Source organism: Cladophialophora immunda (assembly GCF_000835495.1).
Source record: "Cladophialophora immunda strain CBS 83496 unplaced genomic scaffold supercont1.3, whole genome shotgun sequence".
Taxonomy (NCBI): Eukaryota; Fungi; Ascomycota; class Eurotiomycetes; order Chaetothyriales; family Herpotrichiellaceae; genus Cladophialophora; species Cladophialophora immunda.
This window is the reverse complement of record NW_015622543.1, coordinates 75,819-100,700: the sequence shown is the minus strand read 5'-3', so window position 1 is coordinate 100,700 and position 24,882 is coordinate 75,819. Positions and strand designations below refer to the sequence as shown.

General features: G+C 53.3%; 14 protein-coding genes across 14 annotated transcripts; 7 read left to right on the top strand and 7 right to left on the bottom strand.

Moving 5' to 3' along the window:
- The first annotated feature begins 38 nt into the window (after positions 1-38).
- Positions 39-1,480, top strand: PV07_04655 (adenylate kinase). Its single transcript, XM_016391478.1, has 4 exons — positions 39-407; positions 461-513; positions 567-721; positions 767-1,480. The coding sequence occupies exons 1-4, from the start codon at positions 251-253 to the stop codon at positions 1,218-1,220; spliced, it is 819 nt and encodes a 272-aa protein (XP_016248997.1). The 5' UTR covers positions 39-250; the 3' UTR covers positions 1,221-1,480.
- Positions 1,481-1,805: 325 nt separating this feature from the next.
- Positions 1,806-3,586, top strand: PV07_04654 (uncharacterized protein). Its single transcript, XM_016391477.1, has 3 exons — positions 1,806-1,969; positions 2,026-3,002; positions 3,090-3,586. Exons 1-3 carry the CDS (start codon positions 1,933-1,935, stop codon positions 3,270-3,272), a joined length of 1,197 nt encoding a protein of 398 aa, XP_016248996.1. The 5' UTR covers positions 1,806-1,932; the 3' UTR covers positions 3,273-3,586.
- Positions 3,326-5,106, bottom strand: PV07_04653 (uncharacterized protein). The gene is made up of 2 exons (XM_016391476.1): positions 4,396-5,106; positions 3,326-4,277 (listed from the first exon to the last, which is right to left on the bottom strand). The coding sequence occupies exons 1-2, from the start codon at positions 4,937-4,939 to the stop codon at positions 3,835-3,837; spliced, it is 987 nt and encodes a 328-aa protein (XP_016248995.1). The 5' UTR covers positions 4,940-5,106; the 3' UTR covers positions 3,326-3,834.
- Positions 5,107-5,545: 439 nt separating this feature from the next.
- On the bottom strand, positions 5,546-6,288 carry PV07_04652 (uncharacterized protein; the record flags this gene model as incomplete). Its single annotated transcript, XM_016391475.1, has 1 exon — positions 5,546-6,288. The coding sequence occupies one exon, from the start codon at positions 6,286-6,288 to the stop codon at positions 5,638-5,640; it is 651 nt and encodes a 216-aa protein (XP_016248994.1). The 3' UTR covers positions 5,546-5,637.
- Positions 6,289-7,142: 854 nt separating this feature from the next.
- Positions 7,143-9,348, bottom strand: PV07_04650 (uncharacterized protein). Its single transcript, XM_016391473.1, has 2 exons — positions 7,612-9,348; positions 7,143-7,519 (listed from the first exon to the last, which is right to left on the bottom strand). Exon 1 carries the CDS (start codon positions 9,265-9,267, stop codon positions 8,455-8,457), a length of 813 nt encoding a protein of 270 aa, XP_016248992.1. The 5' UTR covers positions 9,268-9,348; the 3' UTR covers positions 7,143-7,519; positions 7,612-8,454.
- PV07_04651 (uncharacterized protein) lies at positions 7,558-8,397 on the top strand (the record flags this gene model as incomplete). Its single annotated transcript, XM_016391474.1, has 1 exon — positions 7,558-8,397. One exon carries the CDS (start codon positions 7,558-7,560, stop codon positions 8,395-8,397), a length of 840 nt encoding a protein of 279 aa, XP_016248993.1.
- A 127-nt stretch (positions 9,349-9,475) lies between the features above and the next one.
- PV07_04649 (uncharacterized protein) lies at positions 9,476-12,057 on the top strand. Its single transcript, XM_016391472.1, has one exon. It carries the CDS (start codon positions 9,558-9,560, stop codon positions 11,862-11,864), a length of 2,307 nt encoding a protein of 768 aa, XP_016248991.1. The 5' UTR covers positions 9,476-9,557; the 3' UTR covers positions 11,865-12,057.
- Positions 11,850-14,120, bottom strand: PV07_04648 (uncharacterized protein). Its single transcript, XM_016391471.1, has 4 exons — positions 13,605-14,120; positions 12,915-13,525; positions 12,426-12,843; positions 11,850-12,310 (listed from the first exon to the last, which is right to left on the bottom strand). Exons 1-4 carry the CDS (start codon positions 13,929-13,931, stop codon positions 12,110-12,112), a joined length of 1,557 nt encoding a protein of 518 aa, XP_016248990.1. The 5' UTR covers positions 13,932-14,120; the 3' UTR covers positions 11,850-12,109.
- Positions 14,121-14,417: 297 nt separating this feature from the next.
- Positions 14,418-16,106, bottom strand: PV07_04647 (uncharacterized protein). Its single transcript, XM_016391470.1, has one exon. It carries the CDS (start codon positions 15,851-15,853, stop codon positions 14,657-14,659), a length of 1,197 nt encoding a protein of 398 aa, XP_016248989.1. The 5' UTR covers positions 15,854-16,106; the 3' UTR covers positions 14,418-14,656.
- Positions 16,107-16,404: 298 nt separating this feature from the next.
- PV07_04646 (uncharacterized protein) lies at positions 16,405-17,754 on the top strand. Its single transcript, XM_016391469.1, has 2 exons — positions 16,405-16,919; positions 16,972-17,754. Exons 1-2 carry the CDS (start codon positions 16,500-16,502, stop codon positions 17,473-17,475), a joined length of 924 nt encoding a protein of 307 aa, XP_016248988.1. The 5' UTR covers positions 16,405-16,499; the 3' UTR covers positions 17,476-17,754.
- A 139-nt stretch (positions 17,755-17,893) lies between these two features.
- Positions 17,894-20,027, bottom strand: PV07_04644 (uncharacterized protein). The gene has a single exon (XM_016391467.1). The coding sequence runs from the start codon at positions 19,781-19,783 to the stop codon at positions 18,869-18,871; it is 915 nt and encodes a 304-aa protein (XP_016248986.1). The 5' UTR covers positions 19,784-20,027; the 3' UTR covers positions 17,894-18,868.
- PV07_04645 (uncharacterized protein) lies at positions 17,940-19,216 on the top strand. The gene has a single exon (XM_016391468.1). The coding sequence runs from the start codon at positions 18,095-18,097 to the stop codon at positions 18,860-18,862; it is 768 nt and encodes a 255-aa protein (XP_016248987.1). The 5' UTR covers positions 17,940-18,094; the 3' UTR covers positions 18,863-19,216.
- A 17-nt stretch (positions 20,028-20,044) lies between the features above and the next one.
- On the top strand, positions 20,045-22,479 carry PV07_04643 (uncharacterized protein). Its single transcript, XM_016391466.1, has one exon. It carries the CDS (start codon positions 20,405-20,407, stop codon positions 22,124-22,126), a length of 1,722 nt encoding a protein of 573 aa, XP_016248985.1. The 5' UTR covers positions 20,045-20,404; the 3' UTR covers positions 22,127-22,479.
- Positions 22,324-24,594, bottom strand: PV07_04642 (uncharacterized protein). The gene has a single exon (XM_016391465.1). The coding sequence runs from the start codon at positions 24,406-24,408 to the stop codon at positions 22,582-22,584; it is 1,827 nt and encodes a 608-aa protein (XP_016248984.1). The 5' UTR covers positions 24,409-24,594; the 3' UTR covers positions 22,324-22,581.
- Between the last annotated feature and the right edge of the window lie 288 nt (positions 24,595-24,882).

Here is a 24,882-nt window from a genome sequence, read left to right as displayed (position 1 = left end):
CACCTCGGGGGGGCTGGTGCAACGCCCGGTAAACCGGAGGATTCTCGTCCTCACAGAACTTTGGAAGCTCACAAAGCAATTGCTTCCGTAACACCTCTGCAGCTCTGCACCAGCTTTCCTCACCGTGTTTCTTCCTCTCACCCTCCTCTCTACTGCCTTGCATCCCCCCCAGCAAGGAGCAACAGCACTTTAGCTATCTGTCCCCCCTTCGACCTTGGTCAGGTCCCCTGCGCTCAGCTATCTAGCCATCATGGCACCAATCACCGATCAACATGTTGAGGATCTGAAAGACCTGGTTCATAAGCTCGAGGCCCGAGTCTGGTCACTCGAACGACGATTAGAGGGCGAGAAGAAGCCCTCTCTCACGGACTCTATGCGCATGATTCTCATCGGTCCTCCGGGCGCAGGTGGGTTTGGTATTACCTATTGTATTACGCGTTGACTGACACGCCTTCACCAGGCAAGGGAACTCAAGCTCCCCGAATCAAAGAGAAATACTGCGTGTGTCATCTGGTATGCCCACACCCCTCCATCGTCCTCAGGCCAGAGACTGATCGTCCTTACAGGCCACGGGTGACATGCTTCGAGCACAAGTTGCGAAAAAGACTGCTTTGGGAAGAGAGGCCAAGAAGATCATGGATCAAGGCGGCCTGGTCAGCGACGACATTATGATCAACATGATCAAGAACGAATTGGACACGAATAGAGAATGTGCTAACGGGTAAGATTTCGTGCTACAGGTGTTGTGCGTTACTGACGTTGCCAGTTTCATCCTTGATGGCTTTCCCCGAACGGTTGCCCAAGCCGAGGGCCTCGATTCCATGCTTCAAGCGGAGAACAAACCTCTCAAGCACGCGATCGAACTCCAAATCGACGACGGCCTGCTGGTTTCCCGCATCACCGGTCGGCTGATCCATCCAGCCTCGGGTCGGTCATACCACAAGGTCTTCAATCCACCAAAGGAACCCATGAAGGACGACATCACTGGAGAGCCCCTTATCCAGAGAACCGATGATAACGCCGAGACTCTTAAGAAGAGATTGGGAACATATCACGCCCAGACGACCCCTGTGGTGGCCTACTACAAGAATAAGGGCATTTGGTCCGGTATTGACGCCAGTCAAGACCCAGAACATGTCTGGAAGAGCATTCTGTCCGTTTTCGGCGATTCCAGGACTCCAGCCACCGGCAGCATCCTGAGCAAGATCGGATTGCGGTAGACGTGGGCAATGACAAAAGAGGAGGGACCTCCTTGCCTCAACCTCCAGAGCAAGCACAGAATTGGCGGCTGAAATGACACACTAAGAGACTCCGGAAAAGATTCATGCCTTGTTTGCGAATGTGTACAAGTTACGGGAACTGGGTGTCCAACATGCCCTGGAAAATGGTGAGTTGCATGCGGAAAAGGGTTCTGACTTTGAGTACATATCTTGCGTCCTCGCGAGACGAATACAAGACTTAATTGGCACAAGCGAGACAAGCGTCCCCTGTTCATGTCCCCCATCCCAGACTTCAATATCAGGAATCTTACCCGGTCGACCACCGATCGTCTAATTGAAAGAGATGGCGAAAACTATTCAGCATAACCCGTACAGACAGCGATGAACAGGTCGGGATCAGATCCGACCACACCGAAAACCCACAGGACCGGCCACATCTGACTCCTTGGGTAAGCCATCGACGACTTCCCATCGGCTCTGATGAATGGGCGCCGATCTTGATATCAGGCTGAATCGTCGTCGTCGGGCGGGTTACCGAGTCCGTCGATCCGCTACAAAACCATACCCCGCGCCACTGGTACAAATGGCTCTTCCCCACGAGATTTCTTCAATGGCTACATTCCCGTGATATGTATCTGCTTGCATTCTTGATGTTATTTTGATACATTTTGCTGTATTGCTGCAACTACTCACTGCGCAGGTTCCCGCAAGCATGGGTTCGCCAAAAGAAATTCATTGGGGCATTATGGGTACGTTTCACACCAGAGAATTCCACGCTTCTATTGAGCTGAGAACGTTCCTGTAGCCACCGGCTGGATCGCGCAAACCTTCGTCAAAGACCTCCTCGTCGACCCTACCACACGCAACGTCAAGGACATTCGTCATGTTGTTACCGCAGTCGCATCCTCCTCGTCTCTGTCGTCGGCAGAAAAGTTCGTTTCCAACTTCGTCTCCCCGTCCCAGTCCACAAAATGTACCCCATACGGCTCCTACGAAGAACTGGTGAAAGACCCGGCTGTCGACATCATCTACATTGGCTCGCCACACTCTCACCACTACCAAAACGCCATGCTCTGTCTCTCTCACAATAAACCCGTCCTCTGCGAGAAAGCGCTCACCGTCAACGCCGCGCAGGCTAAGATCCTATACAAGACCGCGAAAGAGAAGAATCTCTTCTTCATGGAGGCTGTTTGGACTCGCTATTTCCCACTCAGTCAGACGATCAGGAAACATATCACGGATAATGACATCGGTGAGGTACTACGAGTCGTCTCAGATTTGAGCATTGGTGCGGTACCCGAGAAAGATTTCGACCTGGGCCACCGCATGGTGAACCTTGACCTGGCGGGTGGAGCTCTTCTCGACCTAGGGGTTTATGCTCTCACCTGGGTTTTCCAATCGATGTATCACACACTACCTCCCCAAGTCAGGGAACAATCTCGGCCCAAAGTGATTGGCGCAGCAATGACTCCCGAACCGCGTACCGGCGCCGATGAATCCACACTAATACTCCTCGAATTTCCCAAATCGACTCCCGCCGGAAAGACGAAAGCCCACGCCGTGGCCACCACGGCCATGCGTGTGAGCGACGATCCCGCCCGAGGACACGATGGGAAGGAAGATGTGGAAGTCCCCGCGGTACGCATCGAAGGCGAAAAGGGTGAGATCCAGGTATATGGCCCAATATATCGACCGATGCGTTACCGATTGGTCCCGAAGGACAAAAACGCAGAGATTCTCGATCGGAAATTCGAGTTCGAGGGCGGCTGTCACGGTATGATGGTATGTATTCGGGTCTGGTCCCGTCCTGGATCTTTTCGTTCTATGCCCCGGATGGCATTTTGCTGACATCTGTGCCGCGCACAACAGTACGAAGCCGACGCCGCGGCCCGTTGTCTAATTGCTGGGGAGCTGGAGTCCGAGACGTTGCCGTGGGCAGAATCCACGCTGATTATGGAAGTAATGGATGAAGCGAGGAAGCAGGGCGGCTTGGTGTATCCAGACGCGATCGAGAGCACGGGCTACCCCGTGAAATTGACAGCCAAGGCGTAGAAGAGACACTGATGGGACGAGGGAGTCCACTGCCGGAACAGCACTGCACGTCTGCCGTATCCGTTGATGGAATTTCTGAGGGCGAGATGTCCAACACATACACCTACACCTCCTTAGCAAGCCAAGCTGGAAAACGACGCGGCACAGCCTAAGTCAGAACATGTGCTATGTCCTATAGAGCCAAAGAGTGTTCTGTGACAATGACGTGGCCGCCCTCTTATAAACAAAAAGGCGAATAGTAGTAAACGAGTTGCCCGTTTGATGGGAATCTTCCCCGATCCAATAACGACTGTATGTACTTTACCATTTACCGCCATCCAGAAAGCATGCCGCGAATTTCTCCATTCGGTTTCCTAGGTAGGTTCACACCACGCGCAATATCGTCGAGATGGCGTTGTAGCCTCGAAGAAGACCAGCGAGCATGCGAGTTCCTAAGCAACCGACCTGCTCGGGGAGTGCAGGGATATAAATCCTTGGTTGTCGCGTTCGCGGATGCCCTTCCTTCGCAATGTCCCCATCTACAGGGCGTCCACTTCTCCAGAGACCCAGATTGGACTCAAGCCTAGGTTTGCGTTCGCCAATTCCCTTCGCCGAACGCTCGCCGCTCGCCGCCGCCCAAGCCCTGCTCCTTGATGACCTTTCTGTCCGAGCCTCTAGCCCGGTTGACTCTGACATTCCCGCCCCAGCTGCCCTCCTTGCCATCCAACGCTCCAATCACCACGTCGACGTCCTCTGGCTTCTCCAGATCGACAAAACAATAGTACTGGTTTCCTGGCTGTTCGGGCTTGGGGGAACGTGGTGATATCTGCTTTGACACCGCCGTTGGCGTGATATCCGGCACGTACTGGGCAAAGAGAGCCCGCACTTCCTCGTCATGCGCTGACTGTGGCTCGATCCGGGGCATGTTGCCAAGGTAGAGCCGTCGACCTTCGGACTGAGGCGCAGTCCAGTGGGAATTGGCGTCTGTACGGCTCCAGCGATCGAACGTTGGGTTGTATTCAGAGTCTAAAATTGCCACATTCGTCAGGATTATGCACTGTGATTCTCATAGCAACGCTTTGATTGAGACACGGGCTGGGGCAAGGAGCGCTTGCGAGAGGAAACTTTGCTAGGATTTGCTCACCTTTCTGCTCCTTCGACTCTCGTGCCCTCCCCCAACCTCGCTCGAAGTCCTTCACTCTGGTTTCTCTCCCCGCCCCAGCACCACTGGCGTTGCTCTGGCCTTGGCCGCCCTGTCTCCTGGCCACCCCGGGGCTGACCCTAACGGCTCTACCGAGGACGTCCATTCCGTTCAATTCATTCATGGCCCTCTGGGCTTCTTCCGGGCTTTCCACGTCTACAAAGCAGTAACTCGGATTTCGTCCCGTGAAGGGATCCGTGGACATACTGACCCCGACGACGTTGAATCCGTTCTTGGTGAAGAGCTCCTCGACGTCAGGGCGCTGGGCTGTGTAGAGAAGATTGCCGATGTAAAGCCTCGTTCCCGATGCTTCGTCAGCGGGCTGTGCCGAGTTGACACTGTTTTGCTCATTCTGATTGCGGTTGGACCGCGCGCGAGAATTCTGCTGCTCCAGGCGCGGTGTATCGTCTCTGACGCGCCAGTTGGTTGAGGCCGTGGAGCGGAAATTCTGCTGCTGGCGAGGCGGTGGCGACGATGTGTCCTCCATGGCACCTTGGAGTGAATGGAGATTTGACAAGATGTATTGTCGGAAGACACTCTACGATCCGAGACCTTCTCTTCGATCGATCGATTCAGGCTTCTCGACGACGAGAGCACGTGGGCCAGTGAGTTGAAAACTCACTGCCTGTGACGAGGCTGCCAAATCTAGGCAGGCAGGCAGCCCACACAGCGCGAAATTGAATTTTCTGGGTGTTTTTTGCGGCGCCAAGACGTGTATTAAGTGGTTTTCGCCGATGATCTCATTGCTCCTTTCAGTCTAGCCCCAGCACTACGTCCGGTGCTCAATATAAATTGTCCAGCATCGGTTCTACTAGCCACCAACCTGCATCCGACCTCTCGAATGATAGACTGCCTCCCAGCCCAGCTTTGCAGAATGATCGCCAGGGGTCTTGGGGGCCACAGTGATGATACGTGAGACTAATCTTCGATCAAAATGCACGCCAGAGAATAGTCCGGAGGATTGTTGGATGCGTCACACCGAACTTCCTCTGATCTCTAACTATCCCACGTCTTTGGCTAATCTCCATGTAGCTCCAGAATATGCGGAATATGAAGGTGGTTTACTAGTGTCTCTCTTTGAAGTCATAAAGAGGTCTATACAATGACGACCACATTTTATTTTCCGAGCGTGTTTGAGGATGCAAAACCTCCGTTCGCATGGGGCGGGCATCCTGCATCTCAGGTCTAGTGCATCGCCTTGTCCAAGCCATCAAGCGGAACGAATCCGGGCAGCCCTTGCATCCTTTCCACCCACGCCTTCACCGCGGGGTACGGGTCCAACGAGATGTCGCCCATATGCGCCAAAGCAACGTAGACAAATATCGACACATCGGCGACGGTCGGCCGTGACAGAGCCAACCATTGCTCCTTTTCTAGCCTCTTCTCCAGAATCTCAAGCGATTTCACTCCCCTTTCCTTCGTCTCCGCAATGACCTCCTCGCTGGCGTTCGCCGGCCAATTGAACGATACAATCGCTCTGGCTTTGCAGAGTCCGAAGTGGATCCAGCTGGCCGTGAAGGCGAGCCAGTCCACGATCGAGGCCTGTTCCACGACGTCGGAAGACCAGTAGCTCGAGGGCACTGCTTTGGAACCTCGATCCGCGTTCGTCCCCGCGAGATAAATGAGAATCGCGCTGGAATCGTTGAAGACTTTCCCTTGATCGACCAGAGTCGGCAGCTCGCCCCGAGGGTTGATGGCCAGGAATTCCGGCGAGCGGTGTTGCAACTTGAAGAAATCCACGTGCACTTGTTCCAGCTGGACGTCGAGTAAGCTGGCGAGAAGTCGGACTTTGTAGCAGTTCCCAGACTCTGGGGTGCAGTAGAGTTTCGGAACCATGGTGATCGGTCTGAGCCCGGGTTGGAACCTGCTGGTGTCCCGGCAAGGATGAAGGTGTCGGAGATGACTGTGTACGTCTGGGGAGAGGTAAGAGGACAGGGTTGGCGGTTCTGTGGTTTTGTTAACGTGCTTCTTGTCCTCCTCTATAAGAAGCGGGAGAAACCTCGGATACGCCTGTATTAGGAATCATTCTCGGACAAATCCACTTGCTGATCATCCGGTGACCCAGGGCTGACCGACGGAAGCCCATCATCAATCAGCCATCCTCCACACATTCAACCTGCTGCAAAGATGTCTCCCTGGGCAATTTAGAACTCATGGCTCTGGCAACCGACCCGTGTTGGTCTTATTACCACCCCTCGGTGAAGTTTGACGAAGTTGATAAGGCGAAGTCCACGATTGTGGAGTTTGGCCTACCATAGAAGTCCAGCGACAGAACCACACTGAATCATCTGCTTGCAGACATAATTGACCGTCAGGGATATCGCGGGTGCAGCATTCCTGCCTCATGTCAGAATGCCAGTGCTAATCCACAACGGCTTTCGCCAAATGGATAGTTCAAGAGATGATACACGTCACAAAACATGACCGATTTCAGGACCAAGAAAGCCGTCTCGATTGCATGCTGGATCCTGGTATCCTTGTGTCTGGATACACAAAACAATGCAGTCCGAAAGCGAATACGAGGATGCCTTTACCATCGGGCGTACATCCTGTTCCAACTCACCAATCTCAACCACCTCCGATCTAGCCGCCAAAAGCCGTCAACAGGGGTCCAAGATACAGTACACTGCCTAAGCCAATCTCCCTGGGCGGACAACTCGAGCTACAGTCCTACGAGAAGCAGAAGCGAAGGAACAAGACCGGTGAAGGTTGTAGCAAGGGAAGCCAATTTGGAGAATTGGATGCATTCTCGAGGTCGACTGCGGATCTCGCAAGCTCGCTCAATACGTATACGTCGGCAAACCGCAGCGTCTCGAAAAGAGGTCTTCGTCTGTGTGATTCACACTTATGTCGACACAAGCGTCTCTTCAACAGCATACTAAGTTCTCAAGTCTGCCCGTCGGATAGTTGTTAGCCCAGTGCCTCATGCCCTGTGATTGGCTCGTTCGTACGAAAGTACAAAGACCGCCAATCCTGCTCCGTCGCATCCACAGCCTCACAATGCGACAAAGGAGGTTGACAGAGGGTATATAAAGAAACCTGGTTATAATGTCCAATATATGTCTTCCTGAAGTTTATCACATTAGCAATTGAACGCAGCACAACATGATCTCGACCTCGAAGCATTCAGTTCCTACCCGAGGGGGAGATGTTTCGTACCGTGTTAAAGGCAAAGGCCAGCCAATAGTCCTGTTACATGCAACGCTTCACGACGGCCGAGATTATGAGGTCATTGCCGATCGTCTGGCAGAGAAATACCAGGCAATCAGCGTGGACTGGCCCTGGCACGGCGACTCCAAAGGAGTATCAAGCAAGGAATATCTTGGCGCCGTTGGGTTTGCAGATATCCTAGAGGACATTGTTGAGGGATTGAAGCTGGAACCAGCCATCTTTGTCGGCAACTCAGTTGGAGGATTTGCTGTGGCAAGACTGGCCATCACTCATCCAGACAAAGTTCGAGGACTGGTCCTTGTCAACACGGGCGGTTTCGCCACCTGGACTCCCTTCTCCCGGCTGGTGGCTCGGCTGCTGGGTTTTGCGACTATATCACGCTGGGTGACGCCGCATCTTGTGGGAAAGTATATGAGCCCTCAGACAAGCCATGACGAGGAAATCACCCGCAGAGTGACAGCCAGGGCAAGAACCGAGGAAGGCGCATCGATTGCTGCCGCACTCTGGCGCAGCTTTTTGGATCCTGGGCATGATCTTCGATCTCGAGCAGGGAGCATCAAGGCTCCGGTGTTGCTTCTCTGGGGCACCAGAGATCCGGTCTGTTCCAAGGCAGTTGCCGAGGCAACCAGGCTGTGCATACCTCATGCAAAGCTAGAGTTCATCGACGCAGGACACGTGGTCTTCTCTTCGAAGCCGAATGAGTTTCACCAACTGTTACAGCCGTTTCTTGAGTCAGTTTTCGACGGAGGAGAGCCGCAAGGTGGAAGACCATGAGTGGATTCTACCAGGGAAAGTAGAAAATCCAGACCAAGACCTCCGGCCCCTGAAGAGTCATACCAGCTCTTCTAAACCTTCGGGAAGGTCGCAGCCTCCGACCCACGCCATGATGGTCTTTGAAAAAAGCTCCGGGAACCGCAAGTTCCAAGCATGAACCAAGCCTCGAACAACTGCAGCTTTGCTCTCCACATTTTTGGCCTTGAGCAGTCTTCCCATGCTTTGTGTTGTGTCCACGTTGTCCAGTGCTGACGCAGCGACAATCAGAGTTCTGGCTCTTATTGACTTCATGTCTTCCACAGTAAAGCTCAGTATCGCAGCGTAGCCTTGCCTCAATAGGTCGAGATTGAAATTCTTGCATGTTTCATGGCGCAGCTCGTCATGGCGCTGAAGGCCCAGCCAAGAACAGACTTGCCAGTAAAGCCAATCGGGGCAGTATTGGATGAACGAAGCAAGACCATACTCCATGTAGAGCATCAACGGCCGTTCAGCTAGCCACCTCCGCCAACCATCCAGAGGAACAGCCCCGGTAACAAACACGGAACTAACCAGCTCAGGGCAACACTTGGCTATTTCCAGAGCAACAAAGCCTCCCATGGAAAGTCCTACAAGGTGGGCTCGACCGTCCTGAGCTTGCTTCTCGATCAACTCTGCGACTATTTTTGCGGCCGAACCAAGTTCGAAGAGCGGGACTTTGGAAGACTGCGAGTGGCGAGGTAAATTGACGAGCATGAGATGGTGGTCAGGTAGGGCTTGGATCACATTGGCGTATTCGACAAAACTTGCGAGCAGCGCATGTAAAAAGACAATGGTCTCCTTGCCATGGTCTTGGTTGAAATGAAGACACAAGGGCTTGTCCTGTCCTGACATCTTGATAGCGCATTGAGTTGTAAACCGACTCCCACGCAAGTCGCAGCGCGCATATCCCTCGTTGTGTTTCCTCGATGCCGGGGAGTGCATGGACGGAGTCAGGAGTCGAGGTCCGATTAAACTTGCAGGGCGGGCACTAAAGGAAGCCGGGAAAACTGCGGTTGCGAAATGAGCGAGGCTGCAGTGAGCAGGGCTCCATCATCCCAGTTGAACATTCTTAGACTCCCCCTCCTCTTTTCTCACCGTCAGCAGAGGAGGGTTCTCTATATTCCCAAGACACGAAACTGACCATGGCACCGGCTGCTCTGATCGACCATTCTCCTCACCAGCCCATCCCTGCGCAAAAGTTGTCGTCCGCAAACAACCTCGTCCTCATTGATAATTATGACTCCTTCACCTGGAATGTCTACCAGTACCTCGTACTCGAAGGTGCTGCCGTTACAGTCTACCGAAACGATAAAGTGACACTTGAAGAGCTTATTACCAAAAAGCCAACACAACTGGTTATCAGTCCTGGCCCAGGCCACCCCGACACCGATGCGGGCATAAGTAAAGAGGCGATCAAATACTTTGCGGGCAAGATTCCAATTCTGGGGGTGTGTATGGGACAACAGTGTATCATCTCGGCATTTGGTGGCGAAGTCGATGTCACTGGAGAGATCCTCCATGGGAAGACCTCACCTTTGAGGCATGACGGCAAAGGATGCTATACGACATTGGCACAAGACCTACCCGTCACAAGATACCATTCGCTCGCAGGGACACATCCGACCCTTCCGCAGTCACTGGAGGTGTCTTCTTGGATAGCCAAAGGACCGGACGGGGGCAAGGGCGTAATCATGGGTGTCCGCCACAAAGAATATGTTATCGAAGGAGTTCAATTCCACCCCGAAAGCATTCTGACGGAAAATGGACGGGTCATGTTCAAGAATTTTCTGAAAATGTCTGGCGGAATGTGGTCGAACAATCCTCAGTATGCCACTCCTGGAGCAGAAGCTACACCCACCTTCAACGGCGCAGCACACCCGAAGAAAGAATCCATCTTGGACAAAATCTACGCCCACCGACGACAAGCCGTTGCTGTTCAGAGGCTCATCCCATCTCAGAGGCCTCAAGATCTCCAAGATGCCTATGACCTCGGTCTCGCTCCTCCACAAATTTCCTTCGCAAAAAGGCTTCGACAATCCCCGTACCCAATTGCACTCCTAGCCGAGATCAAACGAGCCTCCCCTTCGAAAGGCATAATATCCCTGGGGACTTGTGCTCCGGCACAAGCACGGAAATACGCAACGGCTGGCGCCAGTGTCATTTCCGTATTGACGGAACCGGAGTGGTTCAAAGGAAGTCTTGAGGACATGAGACTCGTTCGCCAGGCTCTCGACAGCATGCCCAACAGACCCGCCGTGCTGCGCAAGGAATTCATCTTCGACGAGTATCAGATTCTGGAAGCACGAGTCGCGGGTGCAGATACGGTTTTACTCATTGTCAAGATGCTCGATGTGGAGACATTGACGAGACTGTATTATTACTCAAGATCACTGGGAATGGAGCCTCTTGTTGAAGTCAACACGGCAGAGGAGATGAAAATTGCGGTTGAACTGGGCGCCGAGGTTATTGGCGTCAACAACCGCAATCTCACAAATTTCGAGGTTGACCTTGGAACGACAAGTCGATTGATGGATCAAGTCCCAGAGTCCACGATTGTGTGCGCTCTGAGTGGAATATTTGGTCCTCAAGACGTGCAGGCGTACAAAAAGGATGGTGTGAAAGCAATTCTGGTTGGCGAGGCCTTAATGAGGGCACCGAATCCGGTCGAGTTTATTGCCACATTAGTGGGAGATCCCGACATTCCACCCAAGAAGGGAACGCGAACCAAGCATCTCTCAGTCAAAATCTGCGGCACGCGCACACCCGAAGATGCAAAGACAGCGATTGAAGCCGGCGCGGACCAAATCGGGATCATCCTCGTGCCTGGCAGGAAGCGACACGTCTCCGATGATGTGGCGTTACAGATAGCAAAGGTTGTGAAAGAAACACCCCGCGTGGCGTCTCCAAAATCCGTCAGTGCAGCTGAAGGAGTTGGGAGCGCAGATTTCTTCAGCTACACTTCCTCGCAACTTCTGATACGCCCCGACCGTGCCCTCTTGGTTGGTATCTTCGTTGACGCCCCCCTTCGCCACATTGTCCAGCAAGTCCACCAGCTGGGTCTGGACGCGGTACAACTTCACGGCTCAGAACCCTTAGAATATGCGAGGCAGATTCCGGTGCCTGTTCTGAAAGCATTCTCCCCGAAGGATTGTGGGATTAATAGGAGAGGCTATCATTCCTTGCCGTTGCTGGATGCTGGAGGCGGGGGGTCAGGCACGAGAGTCAACCTCGACGATGTGAAAGCGCTTTTCGAGAAGGACGATGGTCTCAAAGTGATCCTTGCGGGAGGGCTCACTCCGGAGAATGTACGGACAGTGCTGAGGGAACTGGGAGAAGAGTATATCGGCCAGAACGTCGTCGGCGTCGATGTCAGTTCCGGGGTCGATGTTGATGGACGCCGGAGTGCGGAGAGAACCAGAGCGTTCATAGACGCCGTCAAGGATTTGTAGGTTGCCAAGGAATGCACTATAGTGTCAAACTAGGCTTAGAACCGAATTGCGTTGCTCAACGCTGAACTGTCTGGTGAAGAGACACGTTGCTAGTTTTGCTGCCTGAAGCGACTGAGTGGCTTCCTTCGATCCTGGTAAATTTTCTACCTGCAAAATGGTACCCATCGGAGATGGTGTGCGTGAGGGCCACAATGTATCTGTAACGGTCTCCACGATCGCACAGTCGCCACCTCGCAAGTCGATTGCTACCTCTCCTTCTCTCCGTCTCTTCTGGTCAAGATACAATTCAGCCCCTCCTGCTTGACGAACCAGTACGCAAACAGCTCCCATTCGGCGTTGGGATCCGCGAGCTGGACGTGGTATCGACGCAGCAGCTGCGGCGCCAGCTTCGACATCTCCATCAGGGAGATGTTTTTGCCCAGGCACGTCCGTGAGCCGGCTCCAAACTGGGAGATTGACGTTAGTCCGAATCGATCTGAGGGGTCCAAGGGTCCAAGCGACGCAGAAAGAAAAGAAACCCCGCGGGGGGCCGGGGTTTTTGGGGGGGGGGGGGGGGCTCACAGCAAGCCAGTTTCGATCCATCAGCTTCAGCGTCTTTTCGTCGGCGTCAATCCACCTCTCCGGCCGGAACACCGCAGCGTCGTGGCCGTACACCGCTTTATCCCTTGCGGCCACCCAGGGATTCATGCCCACAATCGTCCCCTCCGGTAGATAGACGCCGTCGATGGTGGCGCCGCCTTTGGGGACCACCCGTTCAAGCAACTGCCCCACGGCAGGATGCATGCGCAGCGCCTCTCTCATACACGCTTGGAAATATGGCATACGCTGCGCCTCGTAGTACGTGACATACTCGGACAGCTCGCCGCGAGCGTCGAAATCGAGGATTTCGTCCACACATTTCTGGTACGCATGGGGGTTCTTCAGGAGATGATAGAAGAGCGCCCGGAGGGAGATGGCAGTTGTATCAGAACCGGCAAACCTTTTCACAATCTGTCAGAAACCCAGAACGAAAAGCCCAGACACCGGCTGGCTCGGAAAGGCAATACCCACACGTTCGAACTCGCATGGCCCAACAGCTCCTTCGCGCTCATGACTTCCTCGCCATCCCTGGTCGTCTTGAATTTGTCCACCATGTCGGACCTTCCGTGCTGTGCCTTGGCATCTTGCCTCATCTCCAGTTGTCTCGCAGCAAATTGGACAATGTACGCCGCCGAGTTCAGTCTCTTGATGGCGGGCACCATGTCGGCCAATCTCGAGAGGGTGCTATTGCCCAGGAGCCATTTATGCAAACTCGGGACCTCGCCAACGATGGAATTGTAAAAGAGCCGACCCTCAATTGCCGCAATGATACCATTGACATCCTCCTCTCTTTCCATGAAGCCCAATCGGTTGGAGAAGGTGATGCTGCTGATTACATCGAATGCGTACCAATGCAGCCACGTACCGAAATCAATGGGTTTGCCCTGCAGGCCGTCGAGTTTGCCTTGGAGGATCCGCGTGCAGTCGTCGGCCAAGGGTTCAAAGTCGAGCAAAGAGCTCAGGGCGTATGCGGCCCCGACAGGCCTTTTTAGGTTCCTGTGTCCCACAGGGTCGATGATGGAGAAGACCGTGGGAATAGGGCCCACGGGCGATTTGGCATGGAAAAGGGTGTAGAAGTTGCTCTTTATAACCCCCCATATTAGCCAGGGACGTCCTCTTCTGCTCGCTCCCCGCCAGCATGTCCATCTGGGGAAAACTTACTTTATCGAATTTGCTGGTGATACTATAAACATTCGAAATCTGCTCCGAGTCCCCCAAACTCACATGGTTAGGCCCGACGCGGACCAAAGTCCCATACTTGGCGTGGTATTCGAGATGGCGCTGGAATTGACGCCCCGAATACGTGCTGAGAATACGGTCAATCGGTAGGATACTGGCAAAGAACGGGCCTGGAATTTCGCGCAGCCCGCGGCGGTAGCGGATGCGGAGCAAGGTTATGATGGGAAGGACGATGAGGAGGATGACAGAGAGGGGGAGGATGTAGGGGGCGATGAGTGGCGAGGCTGCATTGCTCTTGGGCAGGATCATGGTGACGGTAGACGGCTAGAATTGCTGAAGACGAGCAGGAAACAGTGGTACAATGTCAAGTGTCTCTCTTCCAGGAGGCCAGCCTCGACTTGATAGAACGCCCAGTTCAACGTCCTCGTGGCAAGAGAAAACCAACCGCCCAAAACTTACCAAGACCTGCGGAATCCCGAAGACCAAATAGTGACTGGCGATATATAATAATCTTTGCTGGTTCGCCCTGTCACGCACTTGCCGATTGCCCTGATGTATGGACGCGGGGAGATCGGGGCTGCGTGTATTGGTATTGATGACCTCCACATCCCAAGAGACAATCGATGCCGAGCCGAGAAGGCGTGAAAGGGGATGGGGACGACGGGGGAGGAGGGATTGGGATGGAGCGAATAAGCGACTCATATGGGCGGAGAAGGGCTTTCCTATCTTTCCCCGGCATTGATGATGGTACAATAGTTGTACGAGGAGCAGGTAGTGAGTGTGGGACGGAGCTTACTCTGCTATAATAATACCGCCAGGGCCTGATACTTAAGGAATTTACCGTCTAAAGAGGCACTTCGAGAGTTGTACGAGTAATATCTCGGATTCCGAGATGGTAACGAATATGAGTCGCCAACCAATTCCCGTCAAGGCGCCCAGTTACACCACCTCGCAAGGTATTATACACGAATAATGTACACCATCATCACTCACTCTGGCCTGTTGAATGCCCCCTTCCAAAATGTTCGCTCTCCCTATGAGCTCTGAACCGGTTCATTAAGTGCTGGTTCCGCAATCTTATCTAGAATCAGCTTCACTTCGTCCCCCCTTCCGGAGCCGCCATCCATTTCCGTGACCAGGTTCACAGCCTTCAGCCTCAATTCACGCACCACCCTCTTGGTATATTCAAAGCTGCCTGTGCTCTCCATGTACTTCACTGCGTATCGCTTGACTTCCTCGTCAGTTGTTTTCTGTTTGAGGATATTGATGAGTTGTAGGTTTGAAGGGTTGCTCCTGATCGAGTGGATGATGGGGAAGGAGAATTTGCCTTCTGTGAGGTCTTCACAGAGGCCCTTGTTCTTGGTGTAGGTGCTGGAGGAAAGGTTCAAGTAGTCGTCGCATATCTGGAAAACCAAGCCCATCAGGTTGACAAGAGGGACACAATCGATGCGACCCTTTTCCGGAGACTCGGCCTGCATGATTTTGACGGCGAGACGAAACAAGCCTCCGGTCTTGTTCTGCACCATCTCCAGGTAATCGTCCTCTGTGGGGCAAGTCAGCGTGTCGCGCCAGTACAAATCCATCCCTTGGCCGCGATGAAGGTTGAGCAGTTCCGTGGTAAATATTTCCATTGCCTCGTCTTTGTTTTCCAGGTGCAGAAGCTCTTGTAGGGCGAGAAAATAGACATAATTGGCGCTGTTGATGGTCTGGGCTGTCCCGAAGATGTTGTGTGCCACAGGGATTCCTCTTCGCAACACGCTGTTGTCCTGCACATCGTCGATCAGGAGCGAGGATGTATGTAACATCCCCACGACTTTTGTAATGATTTCCAAGGATTTTGGTGGGACATGTAGAAAGACGTCGAACGCCTTGATCAAGGCTGAGCGGATATCCTTGCCAGGGTGGGCGAACAGGTAGTCATAAGGCCCCAAGATTATCTGCTCTTTCTGCGGCGACCATTCTCCCGGTCTCTTGGATATCAAATTCTCAGGGGCAGACCGCTTCTTTGAATGTCTGCGTTTGAGGCTGTTCGTATGGTCGGAGAGGACGGGGGCCGCATTCATTGATGGTGGCATTGAATGGTGTTTCGACGAAATCCAAGAATCCTCTGGGAGAGGCTTGAGGACGGATTTTGAGGGCTGTTGGTGAAGGCCATTGGAGACGCCTGCGGAGCTGTAGCGGATTGGGATGGCGTTGGGAGAAGTCGGGTTTTCGGTTGAAACGGTCGACATGCGTGTTGGATATGCTGGATCTATTCCGCAGCAAACTGCATGTGAAAATGCGGGATGAGGTGGGGGACTGCACAGCTCGAGCTTTTCGGAGCGCGCAAGCTTCAGTTTTGGTCGGGAAAGTAAAGAGAGGCAGGGGATCTTCGAGGTTGTCAAAAGAGCCTGAGTTTGTGATCAAGGAGGCGATCTGAGGTCAGGAAGCCGGGTGGAATCAGTGGTTTTGATCTTGTGTCGGCGAGCAGGTGCCCCAAGGCTCACTAGGCCGACACGCAGAGAGATCGAATAGAGGGTCATCACATGAGAGTCATGACGACAATGCAGGCGCTAGGCACCGATTCTCAGCGTGGCTTATTCAGGTGCCTGGCGCTTATCAACCCACCTGATCTGAGCGGCGGAACGGGGCGCCGAACTGTTGTGCAGTGGCTACTGGCCAGCGGCAACGCCCAGCACCAGCAGTGGCAGGTGGACCGGAGGAGGCACGGGGGACCACTAGGTGCATCCCCCGCATGGTCGCCCTGACAACTTGTCTTGTTGATACTTATACGTAGAGCAGGTACATTTCTCGTCCATTTTTATCTGCGACGAGGTCGTATAGCCTGTGGCGTGTACATTCATCCAGCTGCTCTCACAGAGGTCACTTGCTGCCATAATGGAGGCCTTGTTGTCACATTCCTTCGACTACCTTTCCTCAAGCTCCCCTCAGAAAATCCGCAAGGGGCTCCGCCAGGTAGAAGGCTTGCTCGCACAACTATGCCTGTCCAGAACCAACGCCGCCGCGAACAAACGCCAGTCGATGCTTCTCCTGGGATCGTCGACCCCTTCCTCGCCTCACTCGAAGAAGCTCTCAGACCTGCCCTCAGATCCCGCCTTTCGTGAATTCTTCAAACTGCAACAGAGTTTCCAATGGAACATTTCTATGAGACTGGTGGCAAGTCTAGAGAGACTCCTAGGCAAGGAAAGCAACGGGACGAATGATCTGTTAATCATTCAGACACTGGATCTGATCCAAGGAGTCCTCCTACTCCATCCACCTTCCCGAGCGCTGTTTTCGCAGGAGATATACATGAACGTGAGTTTCACCACTACTACTCAACAAAACACCCATTAACTAATGTTTCCAGCTCTTCCTTGACCTCCTCGACCCCTCAAACTGTCCCGCCATCCAATCCTCCACAATCATGGCCCTAGTAACCTCCTTACTCGACAACCCGCAAAACACCCGCACTTTTGAATCCATTGACGGCCTGTTGGTAATCACATCTCTATTCAAATCCCGAGGGACCTCCCGCGAAGTAAAATTAAAACTGGTCGAGTTTCTTTATTTCTACCTCATGCCCGAAACTGTCACACCAAAGATTGCAAGCTCAACCTCTGCGACAAACACGGCGATCTTGGGGGGGAGGGGGAAGGAAGTAATTGCTGCATTTGATCGCAGGAGGGGGGAGACTGTCAATGGTGCCGACGGCGGTGGCGTGGGCGGAAAGACAGCGAATGGAAAAGACTCTGGGAACACAAGGACGACCGAGGAGAAGCAGAGTCTGCTCGGAAAACATTTGAGCAATGTGCAGGACTTGGTGGAAGATTTGAGGGAAGGAGGTGGTGTCTTTGGGGTCGGTGGCATGTAACAACACAGCAGAGCCCAGTGGTAAACTGGAAGAGGGATGAATCCGTTCGCAAGATACCCATTGAAAATGAAACCGATTATGCTCAATTGGCAGTGTACATGTATGTGCAGCACCAGCTCAGTCAGGGCTATGCAAATCCGCTCCTCACAAAGCGATATTCGAAGAACAAATCTTCGAACTTTGGGACGGCAGTCATGTCCGAAGCCAACACGACTGCACGTCTAATGTTACTACCTGGATCCCATGAATACAACCAGTTTAGTGCTAGCCGAAATCAACACTTTTTGATTCGAACGTCGGATTCGTATCTGCAGGTAGAGTCGCTCTTCATGCTGGGGTCGCTCGCGCTTTGGCGAACAATGTGACTCATTCACAAGAGGGGATTGGCAGCCTCGCGGAGAACCCTTTTAAAAATACGCCTGGGTCCTCTTCGTTTATATTTTTCTCTCCCCTTCGTTGTTTACGGTTGGGGATACAGTACTCGACAAACTCGGTTTTTGCAGACTAAATCTAATCTACATCTGGCAACTTATCCAAGGCGTGAACAGTGCGAGTCGAAATCTACATCTATAAAGCGTGTCTGAACGCGAAGTCTCGTTCGACGTCAAGCAGTGTCACCATGTCTCAAGTAATCGCCCAGTCTTCCGATCCCACGATCCGCTATCTCTCCACCACGCAAGCCTACGACCTCTGGTCGGCTGTGTATGACACAGACGGCAACTTTCTGCAGATGTTGGATACGATTGAGATGAAAATTCTGATGCCACGAATGCTCAAGATCCTGGAAAATGAGCTCGCTTATCCCCGCCCGTGGACCTTGGTGGACCTGGGATGCGGAACGGGCAGGAACACGGCAGCATTGCTGGAGGTAGAAGATGCTGCGACGGTAGTTGGGCTCGATCTCAGTCCTGGCATGCTCGAGGTGGCACGAGTTCGACTGCAGAGGTTCCATGCGGATGGTAAATTGAAGCTCCAGGTGTATGACATGTTGCAAGAGTCCTCGCCACCAGAATTTGCCGTCGGCGCGGATGCTGTGGTGTCAACACTGGTCATCGAACATATCCCCGCAGACATCTTTTTCGCCACAGTCGCCAAAATCCTCAAACCAGGAGGGATCTTAGTGCTGACCAACATGCACTCAGAGATGGGCAAGATCAGTCAGGCTGGTTTTATTGATCCGAAAACGGGCGAAAAGATCCGCCCAACCAGTTACTCACACACGTTGACCGAAGTCGAGGTAGCCGCCTCGGAAAATGGGTTTGAAGTGCTCGGACAGATTGAGGAGCGGAAAGTGGACCAGCCAATGGTTGCAGTCCTGGGACAACGGTCGGAGAAATGGGTGGGCGTAACAGTATGGTTTGGAGGGATTCTCAGAAAATGTGCATGACGGTTGTCAGTCAGAGAAGAAGCCCCGCAGTAAACGGTTTCTGTGTTGGACTAGGTTTTGGTGCTTCTTCAAGGACGAGTTCAATGTCTGTGTCTCGAAGGAGTGGTGATCATCAAGAATAATTTGCGTGTACGCAAAGAGACTGGCGTCGAAGAGGCCCGGAGTGGACTGACCGAAGAAAAACTGATCGTCGGCTAGCAGGGTAGATAATGATCGAAAGGCCTGTTCAGCCTGCGAGTAGAGCTGTTGGGGGTCGATGACAGCATTCATTTTCAGCAGTTCTTCTCTTGCGGCAGCTTGCAGCTGATGAGCCAGGCTCAGACGGACGGCTGAGGATGACGAGGACGATGCAACGTACAGTGGCCATGCCACAGCCTTGAAATTGTGCTCGTCGAGATACAAATAGTACAACCAAGCACTTCTTAGAGCATGGTCAATCAATGCCGTGTACGCGTCCTGGCGACACTGCATTGCCTCTTCTTTCCCCCCTTGAGATATCACCCATTTCACTATTCGGTTGGCGGGAACGGGAGAAGCTGGTCGACTGGCGTCTCTCGAAGCAGGAAGGAGGAAAGGTAGTGCACCCGTTGGGGATGCGTGATTGTTCGATGGACGAGTGCGGAGAGGGATGCCGTGGAATTTGAGGTAGGCTTGCCACTTCAGACAAGATGGATTGAAGGAGGGGCCATCTCGAGAACTCGGCTCATCGGACTGGAAAATGCAGAGGATGTTTTCGTGTCGATGTCGAGGAACCCGCTGAGGCAAGGCGTTTGCGGGATATGTGACCAGCGGAAACCGATCGAAGATGCGACGAAGGGGTAGAGGAAGAGACCAAGAAGTAGACGATGATGAAGGAACCTTCTGAGCTGATAGACGCGGCAGTTCTTTGTCTTTGTCGTTGTCAGTCATGTCCACCCCCATGGTCAGTTGTTTCCAAAGACGGAATCGAGACCGCAGACAAACAAAATTGTGACGAAGAGCTAGCAGGAGCGTGGAAGCCAACGTTGACTGGCTCAAGGATAAGTAGGCTGAAGGGTAGGCGCCGGCTGACCTGCATAAGCTCAAGGGCACCAACGAGGGAAGGTGGACGACGCCGTTTCCCCTCGATTGGGACTGCGGCTGTGCGGATCCTGCATTCGCCCTCTTATTCAGAGTTCAGTCATTCATGCCCCCTTTGAGGTTCAGCTTCGAGTCTTTGCGGAGAGTCTCACACTTCCATTACCATTATAACACCAGTATCGTTGTCCTCAAAAGTCGATCCGTGAGAAAGGACCTGTTGTTAGTCGCCAAACCTTTTTCATAGTCATTGACATTCGGCACACTCTTTTCGATAGACATGTGTTCGGCCCCAGTTCTTTTCCTGTCACTCCTTGGTCGATATAACTGACGCCGCTCTCGCCGATCAGACCACGAACAGTGCCCGACAGATCCAATTAGAAAGCGAGTCCACATTCTTGCCCACTTCCCCTGAACGTCTGTCTATATTTCTCGGTGGTAACACCAACCAGCCACACTCGGGTCCCTACTTTCTGCCGCGGAACGATGCAAGACCCCTGGACCACTCCGCCAAAGGTGGCCAGTCCCGCGAGGGGCAATTCTAGAGTTGAGGATGGCAAGGTCAAAAAGCTCAAGACATACAAGAGCGAGACACCTGCTATACAGCATTTCAACGGCAAGACCTACGCTTGCGAGTCCTGCAAGAGGGGGCATCGAGTCCACAAATGTGACCATGGAAAGACAAGACCCATCTCCGAAACACATCAGCCTGGCCGTCCTTCAGCAGGCCAGAAGAGAGGATGTCACTGTCCGAGGAATTGCGCATGCACCACAAAAGCCTGCAAGTGTGACAGGGACTGTGCTTGTACCCAGGAGATGTACCTGATAGTCCGCGTCGACAATCCCGCCGCTATCGGTAGGGACGCAACCTCGACACCAAAGCCGATCTGGGAAGACGCCGAGGGGAATAAGATGACTTTAAAAAAAGTCTGGGCAGATGCTAATGGAAAAGAAATCAACGATGAGGAATACCAGGATCGGAAGCGACGCATGAAGGAGCGTGAGGAAGCCCAGTCAGATGAGGCCAAGTCGCCCTGTTGCAGTTCTGGGAAGCCCAATGCCGAGCCAGAGTCGCCCAAGGGAGGCTGTCGACACCGTCAAAACGTTGCTGCGATACCGCCTCTCCCCGGCCTTCCCAAACCTGATCCCGAGCTTGTCCAGGGACTTCAACCTCAACCAAGCGAATCCTGGAAATCCAGTTGTTCTTGCGGCTCGGGCTGTTCTTGTCTCTACTGCCCTGATCATCCCAACAACGCAACGTCAATTAATCATACCCAGCAACAAGTCAAAAACCTCGCAGAGCAAGCTTACATTGGGAATCAAAGTCTAACACCGGTCGCTCCTATGCCTCAAAACAATCCAAGATCGTGCATGGGCGGACAGCCATCCTTTTTCCTCTCGAGAACCCCCGCTGTGTCTCAACAACAGCTTCAGCAGTTCTTTTCCGATACGCTGAACCCGAATGCCATCTACTTGACATATCCTATCCAGCAGCACTCCTGGACCAACCGGCCTCTCAGCTCACATTGTTCACATGGAAATTCTCCGTCTAGCAGGATTGGTGTACCCCCAAACGACGTATATGCCGATCCTCCAACAGAAACCCCAACTCCTTGGGACCTCCTACCAAATGAATCCAATGGTACGTGGAATTTCTCAGATGGACAGCTGGGTGACAACTCCTTCAGCTGGACAGACTTTGAGGCTTCTTATGGAACCGATTATGCTATTGGTCAAGCCAGAGTGGCGTCCATGCCAAATGCACATGGCATTCCTATGTTCCAGCCTCAATCGGCCCAGCATACACCATCAATGAGTGCAGATATCGCCTCTATTACCAGCCCACCTCTCCTTGGTGGATTCCCTGACGCGCCGCCATCGTTCGACTCGCGTGACCCATTCGTAAATTTTGACGGGTCAGCCACCCAAGATCCGTCCGGTCAAAATATCCAGGCAAACGTCTTCAGCTCTGGAACGCTCGCCGACTTTCCGACCTCCTCGCTACCCGCCTTCCCGGTCTCTCATACCCCTGACCTTGATTTACCCGAGCCCGCTGCACAACTCAACCCGCAGATAAGTCCAGTGGATGGTGGCGCCATAGCGTGGAATGGCAGTGGCTATACCTTTTTTCAAGATGGTCATACCGACTCTGACTTTAATGGAAGACCAGCATCGAATTCTCCGGCAATCACGAGTAATCCTCCTTGATATTCGACCAAGAGACTTGAAGAGAACCAGCACATATTCCGCACGATAAAAGCATGAACCACAAACCGAGAGACAGCATTATGATTTGACGACAGGACCCGGCGCAGCGTTCCGATTCTGGACCCCGGATAGATATGCATGGGCAGACAGCATGTTATACACCAATTCAATGGTGATGGCGAACATACACTTTGGACTCATAGATGTCCTCATTCAAGTACGGGGATGATGGATACGACATAGCGTTAAAACGTTAATGTTGACTATCACCCGGCTCATTTCGCTGCAATCAGCTATTCAATTGCGGCCTCGCCGCAGGTTTCACTCCCAATACAAATTTGAAGTATAACCCGTCTATAATCCGCACTTGCCGGTGCATCCCGACAACGCTTTGGTCTGGGCATTAGTGAATTCTCGTCGAGCGAAATCTGGCTTCGCCAGCCCAAAGAAACCAATCAGGCAGTATCAATCTTTCCCCCATCTTGTCGGGCCAGACCACGAATCTCTGGCAGAGTAGTCAAGACGGAATACTTCTTCTTGTCTGGGACATCTGTCTTGATATCGTTTCTCTGGGCTCCCTTTTCATTTCCCGTCTCGACTTCCATACCCAGCCCGCTGTCTGCCCTTTCTCTTCTCTGATCTCGTGCACTGCCAGCCTCGATCCGTGCCTTCACACTGATGACGTTGACAAACTCCACGCCGTCCACGAACATCACGCCGTTCTCGTCCATCTCGATGTGGCTTGCTGCTCTTCGTCGCAAGGGAAGACTTGGCCGGGAGAAGGAGAATGTTCTCGATCGAGCATGTCCGCGTCGAGATTTTGGCGCAGGGGTATCGGAAAGAGGCAAAGATGCGGCAGCGGAAGAGGAGGGCAGGATGACATCTCTGAACCTTTGCGTAGACTCAGATTCGCTGCGGACCGCAGAGGAACTGGTATCTGATTCCACCTCTGATCGAGAGGCACTGGTCCTGTCGATTGGGCGAGGTGGAGTCGCCATTACAGCTTCTCCGGTCGCGTCGACCACCGAAAAGGTGGCGTCCGTCTGGGCCGGGCTCGAGAATGACCTCGACCGCTTCAGGAGCGCGCTGAGCCCCACGCTCTCTGCAACTGTGGCTGAGAAGCTCTTTCTTGGTTTGAAGTCCTCTTCTCCAACCTCGGAGATGGGACTGGCTACACCATCCATCCGCGATGCACTTGTACTGCTGACACCTGACCACACTCTCCTGTGATTTTGTTTTACTTGATTGTTCGACTGGGAGCCGACACTCGTGCTCCGTGATCGTCGACTATGGTGAGACTTGGATCTGGAATGCCCTCTGGAGTGCGGGCGGCCGAGGCGTTGGTTCAAAAGGACTTCTTCGCGAGATTTAGGGATGTCCGGACCTGGACAAGAACCGAGACGCTCGGTCGAGTAGCTGCTTCCCGAGAGGGTCTTGGAATGCGCTCGGCCGCCATTGACCAGAATCGACTTCAGCGGTGCGGGCGAGGAAGCGCGCGAGTTTGCTCGAGATGACAGTTCTGGGAGGCAGGCGTGGTACTGCAGATTGATGACTTCGGTATGGTCTCGAGAGTTGGCCATTCGATGGCACCACGAAACGTCCCAGTCTTGGGACTGCGCACTCCTTGACCTCGACCTTGACCGCGAGGGTGAAGAGGATTTCAAACCCGTCGAGGGTCTGCTGGGCGCTGCTGACCTGACAAACAGAAACTCGCCGCCGTTGACGTCCCAGTCTCCTCCATTCATGGCGTCCCCGTTGCCGACACGACGGGCGATCTGCCAGGCGGATTTCAGCGCGCCGCTGAAGAGGGAATGCTCAATGTACCCGGGGGCTCTGTGACCTAGGGACAGCGAGCGGTACATTCCCAAGAGCTCGTAGAGGCGCGTTGAGGGGTCGGCGTAGATGTCGAAAGGACATTGTGTCACGTTCTTGTACGACGCAATCAAGGAAGGTTGGCCAGGACCAATGATTATGACTGTGGGAAGCGTACGGGACGCCGGTTTCGAGAAGTTCATCGTGGAGGCTATTGACGTGCAGCATTGCGGTGGCTTTTGAGAGGGATGGAATGGCGACTCAGCCGAAGACAGTCTGCGGACGTATTCCTGACAATTCCCACAGAAGAAATGCCTGATGAAGACGACGAGGATTCTTTTTTCAGCCGGATAGACATCGCAATCGTAGAACAAGGAGCCAAATCGCAGCGGAGTGCCAGAGGAAGAGTAGATCTCGAGGTCAAATGCCTCTCTCAGTGCTCGACGGTCAGGGAGGGATTCAGACGTCATGATGGACGGATGGAACTGGGGAGCCAGTCACTCCAATTGATGGTTGACTGTCCTTCTCTTCTTGAGGGAACACGGTCGTGAGGATTCCAGGACTCGAGGGTTTGTGGGCTCGTGGCTCAGAGGATGATCACCTGCTACAGTTCAACTGTGCAAAACACTGGGACAGAAGGGGGCAGAGAGAGGGAGAGACCAACTTTCTGCGCAGAAGGGAAGAGTCAAATAGCTACGCACTTACATGCCCCCAGACAATGCTGGCCAGATCCCTATGACGGAGGGATTGTCTCTCATCGACGAGCAGTTGCTGTCGGAGCACCGCAGATCCGAAACCATGGGCTCCAGTTGGTCCAGCAAGCGGCTGAATGAGGCTGCTACATGATAACCAGTCCAGACAAGAGTCTAGATCGAAAAGGTGGACTTGGTCCGGGTCTGGAGGGGCGTGAGGGTGGAAGAAAAGGCCCCCAAAGGCGCTGGTTG

Coding starts and splice junctions, on each gene's coding strand:
- PV07_04653 (XM_016391476.1), bottom strand. CDS start 4,939: ATGGAGGACACATCGTCGCCACCGCCTCGCCAGCAGCAGAATTTCCGC. Junction 4,278..4,395: donor AGAGTCGAAGGAGCAGAAAG/GTGAGCAAATCC, acceptor TGGCAATTTTAG/ACTCTGAATACAACCCAACG.
- PV07_04646 (XM_016391469.1), top strand. CDS start 16,500: ATGGAGGCCTTGTTGTCACATTCCTTCGACTACCTTTCCTCAAGCTCC. Junction 16,920..16,971: donor CGCAGGAGATATACATGAAC/GTGAGTTTCACC, acceptor TAATGTTTCCAG/CTCTTCCTTGACCTCCTCGA.
- PV07_04644 (XM_016391467.1), bottom strand. CDS start 19,783: ATGGGGGTGGACATGACTGACAACGACAAAGACAAAGAACTGCCGCGT.
- PV07_04648 (XM_016391471.1), bottom strand. CDS start 13,931: ATGATCCTGCCCAAGAGCAATGCAGCCTCGCCACTCATCGCCCCCTAC. Junction 13,526..13,604: donor TCACCAGCAAATTCGATAAA/GTAAGTTTTCCC, acceptor GGGGTTATAAAG/AGCAACTTCTACACCCTTTT. Junction 12,311..12,425: donor TGGATCGAAACTGGCTTGCT/GTGAGCCCCCCC, acceptor TCAATCTCCCAG/TTTGGAGCCGGCTCACGGAC.
- PV07_04655 (XM_016391478.1), top strand. CDS start 251: ATGGCACCAATCACCGATCAACATGTTGAGGATCTGAAAGACCTGGTT. Junction 408..460: donor CATCGGTCCTCCGGGCGCAG/GTGGGTTTGGTA, acceptor CGCCTTCACCAG/GCAAGGGAACTCAAGCTCCC. Junction 514..566: donor AATACTGCGTGTGTCATCTG/GTATGCCCACAC, acceptor TCGTCCTTACAG/GCCACGGGTGACATGCTTCG.
- PV07_04645 (XM_016391468.1), top strand. CDS start 18,095: ATGTCTCAAGTAATCGCCCAGTCTTCCGATCCCACGATCCGCTATCTC.
- PV07_04647 (XM_016391470.1), bottom strand. CDS start 15,853: ATGTCGACCGTTTCAACCGAAAACCCGACTTCTCCCAACGCCATCCCA.
- PV07_04650 (XM_016391473.1), bottom strand. CDS start 9,267: ATGTCAGGACAGGACAAGCCCTTGTGTCTTCATTTCAACCAAGACCAT.
- PV07_04654 (XM_016391477.1), top strand. CDS start 1,933: ATGGGTTCGCCAAAAGAAATTCATTGGGGCATTATGG. Junction 1,970..2,025: donor AATTCATTGGGGCATTATGG/GTACGTTTCACA, acceptor ACGTTCCTGTAG/CCACCGGCTGGATCGCGCAA. Junction 3,003..3,089: donor GCGGCTGTCACGGTATGATG/GTATGTATTCGG, acceptor CGCGCACAACAG/TACGAAGCCGACGCCGCGGC.
- PV07_04643 (XM_016391466.1), top strand. CDS start 20,405: ATGCAAGACCCCTGGACCACTCCGCCAAAGGTGGCCAGTCCCGCGAGG.
- PV07_04642 (XM_016391465.1), bottom strand. CDS start 24,408: ATGACGTCTGAATCCCTCCCTGACCGTCGAGCACTGAGAGAGGCATTT.
- PV07_04649 (XM_016391472.1), top strand. CDS start 9,558: ATGGCACCGGCTGCTCTGATCGACCATTCTCCTCACCAGCCCATCCCT.